At 39.7% G+C, this 14,373-nt stretch overlaps 3 protein-coding genes across 4 annotated transcripts in view; 1 reads left to right on the forward strand and 2 right to left on the reverse strand.

Moving 5' to 3' along the window:
* Positions 1-2,141, reverse strand: part of zzef1 (zinc finger, ZZ-type with EF hand domain 1) — a 71,019-nt gene extending 68,878 nt beyond the window's left edge. Inside the window, exons 1-3 of the mRNA XM_030153190.1 lie at positions 1,612-2,141; positions 873-1,017; positions 578-772 (exon numbers count right to left, since the gene is read on the reverse strand). Of these exons, the coding sequence (XP_030009050.1) occupies positions 578-772; positions 873-1,017; positions 1,612-2,028 (757 nt within the window). The 5' untranslated portion in view covers positions 2,029-2,141. The remainder of the gene's footprint in view (positions 1-577; positions 773-872; positions 1,018-1,611) is intronic.
* Positions 2,142-2,237: 96 nt separating this feature from the next.
* cyb5d2 (cytochrome b5 domain containing 2) lies at positions 2,238-7,262 on the forward strand. The gene is made up of 4 exons (XM_030153206.1): positions 2,238-2,618; positions 3,870-4,010; positions 5,391-5,577; positions 6,848-7,262. The coding sequence occupies exons 1-4, from the start codon at positions 2,366-2,368 to the stop codon at positions 7,014-7,016; spliced, it is 750 nt and encodes a 249-aa protein (XP_030009066.1). The 5' UTR covers positions 2,238-2,365; the 3' UTR covers positions 7,017-7,262.
* Positions 7,263-9,571: 2,309 nt separating this feature from the next.
* Positions 9,572-14,373, reverse strand: part of ankfy1 (ankyrin repeat and FYVE domain containing 1) — a 38,547-nt gene continuing 33,745 nt past the window's right edge. The window contains exons 21-25 of one of the 2 annotated variants that reach the window (XM_030154635.1): positions 13,614-13,704; positions 13,397-13,521; positions 11,945-12,091; positions 11,766-11,856; positions 9,572-10,750 (exon numbers count right to left, since the gene is read on the reverse strand). In XM_030154635.1, coding sequence (XP_030010495.1) covers positions 10,618-10,750; positions 11,766-11,856; positions 11,945-12,091; positions 13,397-13,521; positions 13,614-13,704 — 587 coding nt within the window. In that variant the 3' untranslated portion in view covers positions 9,572-10,617. The remainder of the gene's footprint in view (positions 10,751-11,765; positions 11,857-11,944; positions 12,092-13,396; positions 13,522-13,613; positions 13,705-14,373) is intronic. The other variant, XM_030154636.1, reaches the window with a different exon arrangement.

Genomic DNA, 14,373 nt, shown 5'->3' on the forward strand with positions numbered 1-14,373 from the left:
ACTGTCACTTTAATTCCACTTGTAAACTGGTGCTGCTGCACATGGACTACCACCTTTAACTGTTACTGTTTATTGTTCAATATAGTACATATTCAGAGGTTTATTTTATTATATTTTACCATATTTTATGGTCATTTAGTTCCCCGAGTTCTGACAGACTTCAGCAAAATGGCAATTTTCCCATCATGCTACACTTCCATAAACTACAAACATTCATCTCTGTTAATGATTTTTAAAGTATCATGGAGAATGCAGTGAAGTGAATGTCAATAACTGGGAATAAGTGTTCTTCTGTTTTCGTGTTCATTGTGTTTCATGTGTGTGTTTCCATAGTTTGGACTTGTTTGGCTGATACCTGGGCCAGGTCTGCCTTACAAAAGAAATTTTAAACTCAATGGGACTTCCTGGTTAAACAAAGGTAAATAAATGTACATATTCAGAGGTTTATTTTAGTAGATTTTATGTTAATCTTTTTCTATTCTACTTAGTGTTTATATATTTTCTCTTTTTTCATGCTACCTGGGGAACCAGATTTCCTTCCATCATGTCCATTGACAGTAAAATGAGTGGGAGTCACCTTTCTCCTTCTGCAGTAAGAACTCCAGAAAGTCCTGGACCACACTGGACCTCATGGTGCAGATACTGTTGTAGCCCTCTAACAGAGGGAAGGGGATGGCACTGCTGGGAATACGATTCCTGTGCAAGAATTTAAGGATCTTGGAGGCGTGGGCCCCTAACCGGTCTTTGGTCTTGGAGAATATGTCGACAAAACCTGGAAGAAATTAGAAACAACAGAAAAACTAAACATTGACCGGGTGTTAAAGCTCAGGTTCAACCTCCCCATGTCCCATTGATGTGAGTTCATGTCATACCCGGAGTTAGTGAACACGCTTGTAACTGTCTGATCACATGACTCAGTTCTCCCTGTAGATTGGCTCCATTGGAGTTCTTCAGTGCGATCAACATGCTCTCAACGTCCACCACACCGTCCCCCTCTGCATCGAACTGACCAAAGGCCTGAGACCAAAACAGACAGCACATGATGTGACTTCATATATGGACCCAACCTGTCCCATGGACACACACACACACACAGAGATGGAACACAACACAACACACACACACACACACAGATGGAACACAACACAACACACACACACACAGATGGAACACAACACAACACACACAGATGGAACACAACACAACACACACACACACACACACACACACACACACACACACACACACACACACACACAGAGCACAGTTTAAAAACAGCACATGTTCATCTAATGTAAGGCCCAGTCTATCCCAGTTTAACCAGTCCCTTTCCCAGTGTGTGCTCTCCATGTCAGAGCTCATTCCAGTTTGGTTCTGGGTGGATGTGCTTCAGCCCACACAAAGCAGAGCACAGACTAAAGTACACATTCAGGAGTTAACCCATTCATGGGTGAACAATAACTGTGGGCCAGCCGTCCCAGCTCTGTGTGCTGGTACTGGAGGCCACAGTCCGGGACAATGGACCTGACAGGACTACTGGGTCTACTATAGACCAGCCCAGGTCCAGATGGAGCCGGTTCTGAGCCCGGCTGGACCCTCCTCATGTCATACCTCTTCACACTCATCTCTGGGGGCATCTCTGCTCTCCAACATCTCGCAGAACTGCTCCACATTGACGGACTCCTCTCCCCGGTTCAGCCGGTCCTCCAGCCACCGGACCAGGACCCCTTCATTCCCGGCCAGGACCGACTCCTGGATGGCGACCCCCGAGTCGCTGATCCGAGCGGCGGCTTCCCTCAGTTTGACCTGCTCCAGGAGGACCCCGGGGCTGGGGGGTCCGCCGGTGGGGACAGGCAGGCTGCCGGATCCCCTTCCGCTTCTGGCCGAACCGGCGCCTCCTCCTCCGCCTCCGACACCGAAGCCAGTGGCCGCAGAGGCCGGACTGTCTTCCGCGAAGCCGGGACTCTCCGTCTCCACGTCGTCCTCGTCGCCGCTGCCTCCGCCGCAGCCGCTCTCCGCGTTCCCCATGTTCGTGTCACCGACCTCGGGCCTTCCCGAGGCTTTCCGCGGCCCTGGGTGTGAGTCGAGTCCCGGTCCGTCCACAGACCTGTAACCTCCACAGACCTGCTGCTACTGCTACTACCGCATTGACGTACTGTACGTCACCCACTGTACGTCACGTACCGTGCGTCTCTCTGCCCCCAGACGTACCGCCGTTACTGCTCTGCGCATGCGCTCTGACATTCCATAACAGGAAGCACCTGCTTGGTCATTATTTGTATTTTTCATCCTATTATGTTGAATTCCCAGTTAAATATGTGGTTTTGTATGAATATCCGTGAGCCACAGTTTCCGTGTGTTCATCATGTTTAGTTTGGTGCTGGTTTCCGCTCTGTCTGTGCTTCTGACAGTGTTTTTTATTCCTCGTCAATGGTCTGAATCTGAATGGTTTGGAAATGAATCAGCAGATCTGCGGCTCCTGAGCAGCAGCGACTTAAAGCAGTACGGAGGGGAGGAGGGCAGCAGGGGCCTGTACCTGGCCCTGCTGGGACAGGTCTTTGACGTCCACAGGGGACACAAGCACTACGGACCCGGTGGGGCTTATCACTGCATGGCAGGTGATTTATGATCCATCAAACCACTATCACCGTTTTTATTTATTTATTTTTTATTTATTTATTACAACAAGAATTCAGACATTAGGACAAGCAAAGAAACAGATTGTGCAGGTGAGATCAGAAAACCCCGTGGGACTTATAAAATTAATCTCACCTCATTACAGCATTAGTATAAAGAAAGACAATAGAAATAAAATTATAATATACAAACTACAACAAAAATATAAACAAAGAATAAAATATAAAGAGTGTGTGTAGGGGTGGGAGAGCATCACATATAAATTCAAGTACTGATACAAACAATGACCAGATAAGCAGAACATTATCAAAAAGTGCAATACAAAAAACAAAAGTTTTCAAGTATTTACCAAAACACATTATCAAACAGTTTGAGGGTATGTTAATGTTTTCATTTTTTTTTTTTTTTTGCTGAGGCTAATGTTTTATAACACATTTTTAATTCTTTAACTCACTCGTACTTGTACAATGACAATAAAGAGATTCTGATATGTTGATGTTATGGATCTGGAGAACTGAACCTTATGAATATGATTTTTACCATCAGTAGGATTAGATTAATGAAGAAAAGTAAAGGTTTATCAGAACATTCAAATGTAGTTCTAATTTCCTGTGGATATATTTATTTGTTTGTTTGTTTGTTTAGCAGGGACAGTACACATTAATGAACATTTCTATAAATGTGCCAGTTTTAGCAAAAAAGCAATTTTTTGACTGTTGTCCATGAGTAAGATGTAAAGTACCAGCATTCATAAAATTAGAGACATTTCAAAAATGAAGGCTCCACCCACACCTTCCATAGCATTAGTTCACATATACAGTATACACAGTTAACCTGTAAGTATTAGTACAAACACATAAACATATTGAGAACTGTTTTTTGGTTTTGTTAAAAATGATTCTCTCCAGCTCCGTCCAACACATGTTCGGGGAAGCGCAGTCGTACAATAAGTGCTAAATTGTTTCTGTGTCTCATTTTTACAGAGGGTTCAGTTTGAATCAATGTCAGTAAATCTGTAGAGAAAGGAATGTGAACTGCAGGGTTAGATGTTCTGGAAAATCTGAACATGAATGATTTTATTGGAAACAAAATTGAAAGGGATTAAGCCACGATAGACAGTGGTTTATATGATGAACCCAGACTCACTGTGAGATGTGAATGGGTGAGTTCATGACACAAACCTCAGGTCTGTCCCTGACCCTCCCACCAATGACATCCCATGGTGTTCGCAGGTAAAGATGCCTCCCTGTCCTTCATCACGGGGGACTTCACAGACACTGGTCTCACAGATGATGTGTCCAGTCTGTCTCCTGTGCAGCTGGTGTCCCTCTATGACTGGTTGGACTTTTACCACAGGGAGTACCGACATGTAGGTATGTGTGACCGGCACCTGGGTTCACATCAGCTGGAGTTTAGTATCTAGAACAGTGTATCTAGAACAGAGTATCTAGAACAGAGCAACCAGACTCATTTTAGCTGAAGGGCCACGTAAACCCCAATATGAGCTCAAATAAAACAGTGAATAAAGTCAAATTTAAGTAAAAATGACATTATGAAAGTGTTTCCACCTACTAAGTTTCCTTAAAAATGTGAATAAGTTGAACAACCGGAAATTTCTTAAGAAAAATAAGTGCAATTTTACCAATATTCTGCCTCAGTTTATCATTTACACATGTACATTACAAATTACAGATCACAGTAAATACACAAAACATTTAGAAACAGGTAGAATATTGGTAAAATTGTACTATTTTTTTTTTTTTTTTAGAAATTTCAGGTTTTTCATATTTGTTCAGATTATTCACATTTTTCCTTGCAATCATGTGGACCAGTAAAATAATAACATAATAACCTGCAAATGATGTCAAAAATGGACAAAATTGGATAAATGTGAACAGAAATAAACAAAAAGTAACCTAAATAAATAAATAAATAGAAGAAAACACGTTCAAAAATTAACCATAATTTGAGAAACAACAAAATGTTAAAATTGCATGTGCTTCTCTTCAGACTTTTCACGTTGTTCATGTTTGTTCAGGTTCTACATATTTAATTGTTAAAGGATAGTTTTTACTTTTTTGCACTAAAACAAAGAGAAACATTCACGGTTGTCATTATTTATAGGTTATTATGACAGTATTTGACTGGTTCTGCTCTCCCAGTGCTTTTCTAGTTATCACTTTTTTCTTAAAATATTCTGACAATTTTACATAAAAATATATTTGATGGAAAAGTCACTTTTTCTTCAGTTTTCTGTGTTTTTGATGTAATAATAACCTTTGAATTTACTCTGAGCTTTAATAAACATCTACATGATCAGTGAATTAAACATAGAAAATACATGAAAAATGCAAAATACAGAGGATAATATAATAAATGATGATAAACCACTTAAGAAAGGTTCAATATAGAGAAATAAATCATTTGGTAGTCGCTACAAAAATAGTTGTTGGTCTTTAAGGGTTAATAATCCTCCTCTGCTCAAATATTCAGACAATAAATGCATTATTTATGACTAAAATTAACTTTCAGTGTTTATCTTTCACCTTATCAGGAACCAAATACTACAACTTTTATGTCAAAGTATTGGTATTGAGTTTTTCTTCCAACCATTACAACTTTATGATTCAATTTTGAATTTTTGACTTTTTTATTGAAATAGTCAGACTTTTCTCACAATAGCTTGTCTTTTTATATCATAATGCAATAAAGTACAGTTTTACTACACTTTTATGACACTTTTTCAACACCAGGTTTCGTGATTGGTCGGTTTTATTCGGAGGCGGGGCATCCCACAGAGACCCTTCAGCAGGTGGAGGCGTCAGCGGCCGAGGGGCGGCGGCTAAAGGTCCAGGCGGAGGCGGAGAAAGTTCAGTTCCCACCCTGTAACTCAGAGTGGAGTTCAACCAGCGGAGGCAGAGTCTGGTGTTCCACCAGGAGGTCTGAGTCTGAGCCCGGGTCCAGTCAGGGTCCAGTCCAGGGTCCAGTCCATATTCACCCTTTACCCCTCCCCCTTACTCCTACCCCTTAGCCCTCCCCTAACCCTTACCTTAACCCCTTGGCCCTCCCCCTTACCCCTTACTCCTACCCCTTAGCCCTCCCCTAACCCTTACCTTTACCCCTTGGCCCTCCCCCTTGCCCTTACCCCTCCCCCTTACCCTTACCTTTACCCCTTGGCCCTCCCCCTAACCCTTACCCCTACCCCTTACCCTCCCCCTTACCTTTACCCCTTGGCCCTCTCCCTTACCCTTACCCCTTTGCCCTCCCCCTTGAAATGGAGTTGCTACATGGTTTAAACCATAGGGCAGGAAGAAAAAAAAAATGTGACAGGTTTTAATATTATGATAAATGTTCGTTTGTCTTGAGGATTTTTTTGACCTTTTAATTTGATTTTATTTAGTAAAAGATGAACAAAAACCAGCTGTTAAAAAATGAAATGAGGCTGAAAGTGTTTTTGGTTTCTTCTTGAAGTCTTCATGCTATTTTCATTTTTATATCCTGTGTGTTTTTGTCATTTTAACTTTATCTGTAATTTTCATCTTGTTGCATCATTTCCTTGTTTGTTTTTATCTTGTTTTTGTCTTTTATGTAAATTTTGTTTGTAATGCTACGTCTAAATGTTTCCATTTCTCATCGTACCCGAACACATCATCTTTTAGGGCCTTTTTGTCATTTTCTTCAGAACCTTACATTGATTTTCTATTCATCATGATAATTATTGACAGATATTTCAGTCCAGTTCTATTTAACTTTAATCATTAACAGTGTTTTTCACTAGTGGATGGAACCCTTTAACATTATGGGATGAGTTTGATGGAGAGACATTTGTTTTATTCATCAATCAAATAGAATAGATTTGCAAACAAAAAGGAAAATTGGAGCGCAAAAGACAGTAAGTGGCAAAAAAAAATAATCATCTTGTTTATAAATCATTCCTCTTTGCTTGTGAGTAAAGTTTTCCTTGCTAATTTAACTGCACTTAATGGGCGGGGCCTACGCTGATGGATGAAGTGCATTAAGTGCAGTTTAACTCACAAGCAAAGAGGAGTGATTTCTAAGCAAAAAGATCTTTTTTTTAAATTTATTGTCACTTACTGTCTTTTGCTCTTAAACTCTTTTTTTGGTTGCAAATCTATTCTATTTGATTGATGAATAAAGACAAATGTCTCTCCATAGAGTTCAAGGACTGATGTTTCTTCTTCTTCCGTAGCGGTGGAGTGGAACGGGACTGGACTGGGGTTCCGAGGAGGTTCTTCGCTCCTGGATCCAGCAGCGCTCGCTGTGTTTGTGTCAAAGATCCATCTGAGAATGACGCCCACCTAAAGGAATACGACGGCTGCCCCTCACATTCACACTCATGTCATTTAGAGGATTCTTAATGGAAAATGGACCGACGGACAGTTAGAACGGGGGGGTCCAACAGACAGCCTGTGGACCAAAACCAGCCCAGCAGAGTCCAAACCTGCCCAGGAGATCCAAAAACGACAGACATTAAGACCCAATACCAATTTTTCTCACGTCAGAGATTTCAAATACCGTGTTCGGACCCATCTGTGTTTTTTTTGGTTTGTTTTCGTCTGCTGTATATCATTAGATGATTTGTAATGTGGATTATATTTTTATTGTTTTTACTCTAGTTTATTATTTCAGTTATATTGTTTTTAATTTTTTTTTGTGTATTGTTCATTTCGGGGGAGGTATTCATATAAGCCTTTTTTTGGCTTCTAACCTCTCCTGCACAATCTTTTACTTGTTTGAATGTTGTTTTTCTTTTGTTGTTTTATTATGTGCAAATAAATCATAAATCAAGTCTGTTGGGGCATCTTCTTTCCTGGTCATCACTGTAAATCAGAAGCTGTTCTCAATTGACTTTACCTGGTAAAATAAAGTACTAATAAAATATTATGTTATTATTTCACTGGTCTGATCCTGAACTAACATGAGTTCGATTCCCCTGAGTTATCAAACACAAAACATAAACTAGAAGCACTCGAAGAGTGCAGACCTCCGCCAAGGCTGATCAGTGTCCCCCCCCCCCCCCCCCCCCCCCCCCGCGTGGGCCCCCCCACCCCCAATCACCTCCAAAATTTAATTATTTCTTCCTTATCCCATTTCCAACAAACCCTGAAAATTTCATCCAAATCTGTCCATAACTTTTTCAGTTATGTTGCACACTAACGGACAGACAAACGTGCCCCCCCCCCCGATCACCACCAAAATTTAATCATTTCTTCCTTATCCCATTTCCAACAAACCCTGAAAATTTCATCCAAATCTGTCCATAACTTTTTCAGTTATGTTGCACACTAACGGACAGACAAACAAACAAACAAACAAACAGACAAACAAACAAACAAACCCTGGCAAAAACATAACCTCCTTGGCGGAGGTAACAAGAAAAGCACGTAGAGAGCGCAGACCTCCGCCAAGGCAGATCCCCCCTCCAATCACCACCAAAATTTTATCATTTCTTCCTTGTGCCAGTATCAACATTTCCTGAAAATTTCATAAAATACATCCATAACTTTTTGAGTTATCTTGCAAACAAACACACAAAGCAAAGTGATCACAATACCTCCTTGCAGAAGTATAAACTCCAGTGAATAAAAAAGGAGAAAACGTACCAACACGTGCTTTAGTTTTTGATGACCTTTATGTAAAGTTGTCCTCCCTTTCTCTAAAAGGATACACCAGGAAGGAACAGGCTAGATATCTGAGCGTACAGATACAATACAATGTGCATAAAAGATTAAACAATGTGCATAAAAGATTAACAGAGGCAAGATTTAGGTTTGTCACAATGACAAGCACAAACTGCATTAAGTACAAAACAGTTGTAGTGGTCAAAAATATCACACATTTATCTGTACAATTTAACAATACTTAAAGAGGCCCCGCCCTCCCTCTGCTCCAGCTCCTCCCACGTGATCGGATGCGTTGTGTGATCTTGATAAAGTGCACCTGTTCGGCTTAGAAATCAAGAAGCATTAATGCGATGGGTTACGGAAAACAACCCGACGAGAGGCAACGACGTGGGGACGACGACCCCAACCTGTCAGGACCCGGAGGAAGGTCTGAAATGGAATGTATTTATGTGCAACGAAGATCCGAAAACAGGACGAAGACGAAAAAAGGCTACAAATGAAAGGACATGCAAAGGCTGAAGAGGCTGTTCTGGAACCGACGAGGAACAAACACGGTTCTGATGTCCAAATATGGTCCTGGAGACACCAACATGTGGACAGGGCCGTCTGAACACATCAGGGGCCCCGTGCTAATGTTAAGCCTTTAATGACCAATGAGGGGCCCGATGCTAATGTTAACCCTTCAACGACCAATGAGGGGCCCCATGCTAATCTGCACAGGTTAACCCTTTAATGCCCCTTGTATCATATGTGACACATACCCATCAAAGGACTATTGTTACTTTACTTATTGCTAATTTAAGTTCTTTTCTGCTTTTTTCAATTCTTTTTAAATATTTGGTTTTATTTTGTACTAGAATTTTTCCATTTCTATATAGATTTATTTTACTTTGTACTCCAATTTTTCTATAATTTTTCATACAGATTTTTTATTTTGTACTCCGATTTGTCCATTATATTTTTTTATATAGATTTGTTTTATTTTGTATTAGAATTTTTACATTTCTATATAAATTTATTTTACTTTATACTCCAATTTTTCCATTACTTTTTATATAGATTTGTTTTATTTTGTACTCAAATATCTTTTATTATTTTTATATAGATTTTTAATTTTATAATTGAATTTTTACTTTATTTTGTATAGATTTGTTTTATTTTGTACTCGAATTTTTACATAATTTTTTTTTATAGATTTGTTTTCTTTTGAACTTGGATTTCTCAGTCATTTCATGTAAATTTTATTATTTTGTACTGACATTTTTCAATATTTTTCGATTTTTTAAATTATTTTGTACTAAAAGTTTTCAATCATTTTTTACAGATTTTATTTTATTATTTTATACTAGTATTTGTACAGAAAAATACTTTCCGACAATTTGAAATCTGTATTTCCAAATGTTGAAACGTCACTGAGAGTGTTCATGTGCATGACGGGGACCAACTGTACAGGAGAACGCTCTTTTTCAAGACTGAAACGTAAAAAAAAAAAAAAAAAATATCAGCATTGTAGCCTGAACTGTCTTTGACTTATGTTGACAGAAAATCACATCCTGAAAACCCATCGACTTCCATCCAATAATAATTCCTGTGGGTAGTTGTGGGAGGGGCCCCAGTACTTGGCTTTGCCCGGGGGCCCATGACACTGTTAAGACGGCCCTGCATATGGACGGTCTCATTCCGTTTGAGATTTAACTATAAAGTAAATCTAATGAATAGATGAATGAATGTGTTCCCTTTAAATCCTCCTTTTCCACTCTGATACAAACCCATATGAGTGAAACATGATGATGATGAAAGATGACGTGATGAGCTCGGTCCTTGTATTCAGTGATCTAGGGGGAAGTTTACATTCAGAGTTTTTCTTTATTCGACAGCAGCCTCCTCGAATTGATGAAGGTTTGGTCGGTTTATGGGCGGGGCTTATGGCACCGAGGCTGCTCCGGATGAAATGTGTCGACTTACCACGTCCAAAGCTTATCTGGTAAATCGACACTTTATCACTGATCTGAAATGGATGAACTGCAGTGGTCCGCTTTGGTCAATAAGGGTCGAATTATCACCGACATCTCTGAAAAAGACGCTGGTTTTACAGAGATTATGATCCAAAAAACAAAAACGCTCTTTCTACTGAAGTCCCTCTAGAACATGAATAGTTTGTCAAACACTGCGATAGAATAGAAATGATGGTCCATAAATGTCCGGGAGTCTCACTAGCTTGGCCTGCTACTGACGTCCTCCTCCCCCTCCTCCTCCTCCTGCTGGGCCCGACATGGCGAGTGTAGCGGCAGTGGGAACAGGAATGGGGATGCTGCATTAGGAAACCCCGCCCACATTAAGAAACCCCGCCCAGAGTCAGTACGTCGAAGCAGATGTCGCACACCCTCACAGGTTTGTTCAAGTCGAACTTGATGATGGGGATCTCCTTTATAGAGCACTTGTGGCACAGCAGGCGCCCACAGTGGCGGCTGCAGCGAGAACCAGAACAGAACGGGTTAAGGTGGAGCCAGAGAAATACAGGAGAACTGGGTAGTAGGACAGAACCAAAGGACCAGACAGTAACCGTATGAATACTGAAAAAATACAGTAGAACCGGGTAGTAGGAGAACACAGCAGAACCAGACAGTAACTGTTTGAATACTGAAGATTTCATCTGTAAATGTGACTTTTGAGGTAGTTTTTGGGGTTTTTTGGGTGGTTTTGAGGTAGTTTTCAGGCAGTTTTTGGGTGGTTTTTGGGATGGTTATCAGGTGATTATTGCAGTAGATTTCAGGTGATTTGGGGGTAGTTTTTGGGTGATTATTTGGTAGTTTTTGGATGTTTTTTGGGGTGGTTTTAGTTGTAGTTTGTGGGTAGTTTTTGGGGTAATTATTGGGTAGCTTGTGGGTTAGTTTTTTGCTGTTTTAAGGTGGGTTTCAGGTGATTTAGGGTGGGTTTTGTGGTGATTTTTTTGCATGGCTTTTGGGATAGTCTGGGTGATTTTGGGGTAGTCCTTGGGTGATTTTCGGGCAGTCTTTGGGTGATTTTGGATTAGTTTTTGGGTGGTAAATTGGGTTAGTTTTGGGTTAGTTTTTGGTTGTTTTAGGGTGGGTTTTGGGTGTTTTTGGGGGGTAATTTAGGGTGGGATTTGGAGTAGTGTTTTCGTGGTTTTGGGGTGGTTATTGGGGTAGTTTTTGGGGTGGTTATTGGTGGTTTTTGAGGTAGTTTTGGGGCTGTTTTTGGGTGATTATTTGGGGTAGTTTTGGGGTGGTTTTTTTGGGGGGGGGGTTAGGGTGGATTTTGGGGTAGCTGTTGAGTGGGTTTTGGGTGTTTTTGGTGTGTTTTTGAGGGGCTTCAATGGATTAATTATGTTTCAATGGGGAAAACTGATTTGCATAACAATCACAAAATGATCTTGGTCATTGGAACGAATTACACTCGTACTGCGAGGTTCCACTGTATTGATTTTAACACACTAAAGAAAAGACAAATAAGTCAACTGACCAGTGATGTTTTCTCGTCGTAACTCCAAACTTTGCAGCACATTCATAGCAGTTTGATCCGTCACACCATGGAGGCTCTTTGGAAAGCATATCTACACCGAAAAAAACACGTCACGTCGTCATAAACCTGGATGGGATTGAATGTATTTACCAGAATATATGTTTAGACAGAAAACTAACCTAAAAGGCGAAAGAGCAGCTGTTTGGTGGCAACTTGGTAGTTGAAAATGTTGATGCCCTGATTATTATTGACGCCCAGTCGAGCCCCGGCTCTCACGATGGCGCGGCACAAATTAGCGTTTCCTTTCATGTAGGCGAGAAGGAGAACTGGAAATGAACACAGAATCCAGTCATTAGTATGTGGTTTATAAGCACGGGGTCTACAGGTTTGATGAAGCTCAATTTTCACATGAATAACAGTCCTACGGGCCTCAGTTACACATAAACACGCATAAAGAATACACTAAAATATACAAAAGAAGCTAAAATACACAAAAATAAGCTAATTACACAAGCAGGGTATCTTCAGATTTGATGAAGCTGAATTTCTGACTTTTCAAGACATTTTTCTCGTCATCTTTGGTCAAATTTCAGACCTTCCATTCACATAAATAACAGCCCAACAGGCCTCATAGTTAAAATACACCAACATGCACAAAATACAAAAAAAGAATACACAAATGCACTCAAATTTTTAAGAAGAAAACACAAAAAAAACAAACACTAAAATATGAAAAACACACAAAAATATGCTAAAATGCATAGGTTTGATGAAGCCTGTCTGACTTTTGAAGACCTTTTTCTTTGGTCAAATTTCTGACCTTCCATTCACATAAATAACAGTCCAACAGGCCTCATAGTTATAATACACCCACATGCCCAAAAATACACAAAAGAATACACCAAAATGCACTAAGAAATTAAAAAAAAAATCCTCACTAAAATAAGAAAAAATAAATTAAATTCACAAAAATTTGCTAAAATACACAAAAATCCATTAATTACACAAGCTGTGTATCTACAGGTTTGATGAAACTGAATTTCTGACTTTTTAAGACATTTTTCTCATTGTCTTTGGTTTAATTTCATTTGTTCCTTTCACATGAATAACAGTCCAACAGGCCTCATAGTTATTGTGTTGAACCAGTCTGAACCGTGTTTACATCCACTAACGTTGCATTTCCATTTGTCCATGAATAATGTTTGTGCTACTGACATTGAAGGTGCTAAAGCTCATACCTGAAACCCCCCCCACACATGAATGACTGTTGGTGGCTCCACTCATTCCCATCTCCATTAAGATCAAATGACCAACATTAATTACACACTGGACTAATTGAATCTGTATTTTTGCTGTTCTTTGTCTCGTTCAGTGACTTTTATCAGTACAAATAATCCTTGTACTGTTGAATCTGCTTAGTGTTAGCTTAGCACTGTTAGCTTAGCGCTGTGAGGTTAGTGCTTTATTGAAAACAGAGATGGGAAAATATCCTTTTTATATAAATACCCAGATACGTGTAGACGTGGCCCTCGAGCGTCAGATTTAAGGACCAATTATCACTTTCTTAAGGATAATTAAATACGTAACTTAGGACCATTACATTTAACGTCCACAGACACCACATACAGTACCTGTGTTCCCTTCATTGTCTGGTTTATCCAGAGGATATTCAGGCATACACTCCAAGAACAACTCAAATATGGCGGCGGCGTTCTCCTTCCCATAGTGACCTAATACGTGCATTGGAGACTGACCCCTGACAGAGGGAGGGAAAGCACGAAGACACATTTAGACAGGAAGTGTTACTGGAAAATCATATGAAAAACTAAAGTTTCATAATGAACGTACCTGAGATTGAAGGCCTCGGCGTCGATGTTGGACTCTGTGAGAAGGATTCTGACATTGTTAAGGCGTCCCTGCATCACAGCCAGATGCAGAGCTGAGGACGAAACAACACAAGAACAATATGACACTGGTGACAGTGAGTAAGACTGAATAAACAACACTGAAACATCAGCTGTTAGATTTAATGACACAAATTATCCTCATATCATAACTGTCTAAGTCATACACAAAGTCTGTGGACATGATGAATCCAGGTGTTTCTTTTCTAACAGGGGTCTGGGATACAAAACAATAAGGACTAACGTCAGAATATAGTTTTATAGTATGGGATAGATATCCTATTGATTATTAATATTGATGTTTCTGTGTCTGATCCTCATGAACAGGACATCTGACAGTTTGAGACATGATGTGTCCACATATTTATGTCCATAGAGTTTTGAAACATCAATATTTCACTAAATTTTAATGGTAGATTTTTCTTCCTCAGTCAGATGTGATGACAGTAGATGGTTAGATGAGGAAGAAAATTATTATCTACAGTCAGAGCAGGAAAAATATTATAGAAATTTAGAGGAAGAACATTTAAAATCAGAGTCACGGAAAAAAAAAAAAAAAAAAATCAATGTTGATATAAATTCAGCCCTAACAATCTCTGAGACATTTTAGAAAAAAAGATAATAATTAAACCCAAACGAACCAGTGCACTGGTATCTATCCCATAATATAAAACTATATTCTGACATTAATCCTTATTGTTTTG

Source organism: Sphaeramia orbicularis, chromosome 14 (genome assembly GCF_902148855.1).
Source record: "Sphaeramia orbicularis chromosome 14, fSphaOr1.1, whole genome shotgun sequence".
Classification (NCBI taxonomy): domain Eukaryota; kingdom Metazoa; phylum Chordata; class Actinopteri; order Kurtiformes; family Apogonidae; genus Sphaeramia; species Sphaeramia orbicularis.

Bases quoted from the DNA above. Each gene is read 5' to 3' on its own strand.
- cyb5d2 (XM_030153206.1), top strand. From the start codon at position 2,366: ATGTTTAGTTTGGTGCTGGTTTCCGCTCTGTCTGTGCTTCTGACAGTG. The intron at 2,619-3,869 runs GTGATTTATGAT...TGGTGTTCGCAG, and splicing joins GGCTTATCACTGCATGGCAG to GTAAAGATGCCTCCCTGTCC. The intron at 5,578-6,847 runs GTCTGAGTCTGA...CTTCTTCCGTAG, and splicing joins GTCTGGTGTTCCACCAGGAG to CGGTGGAGTGGAACGGGACT.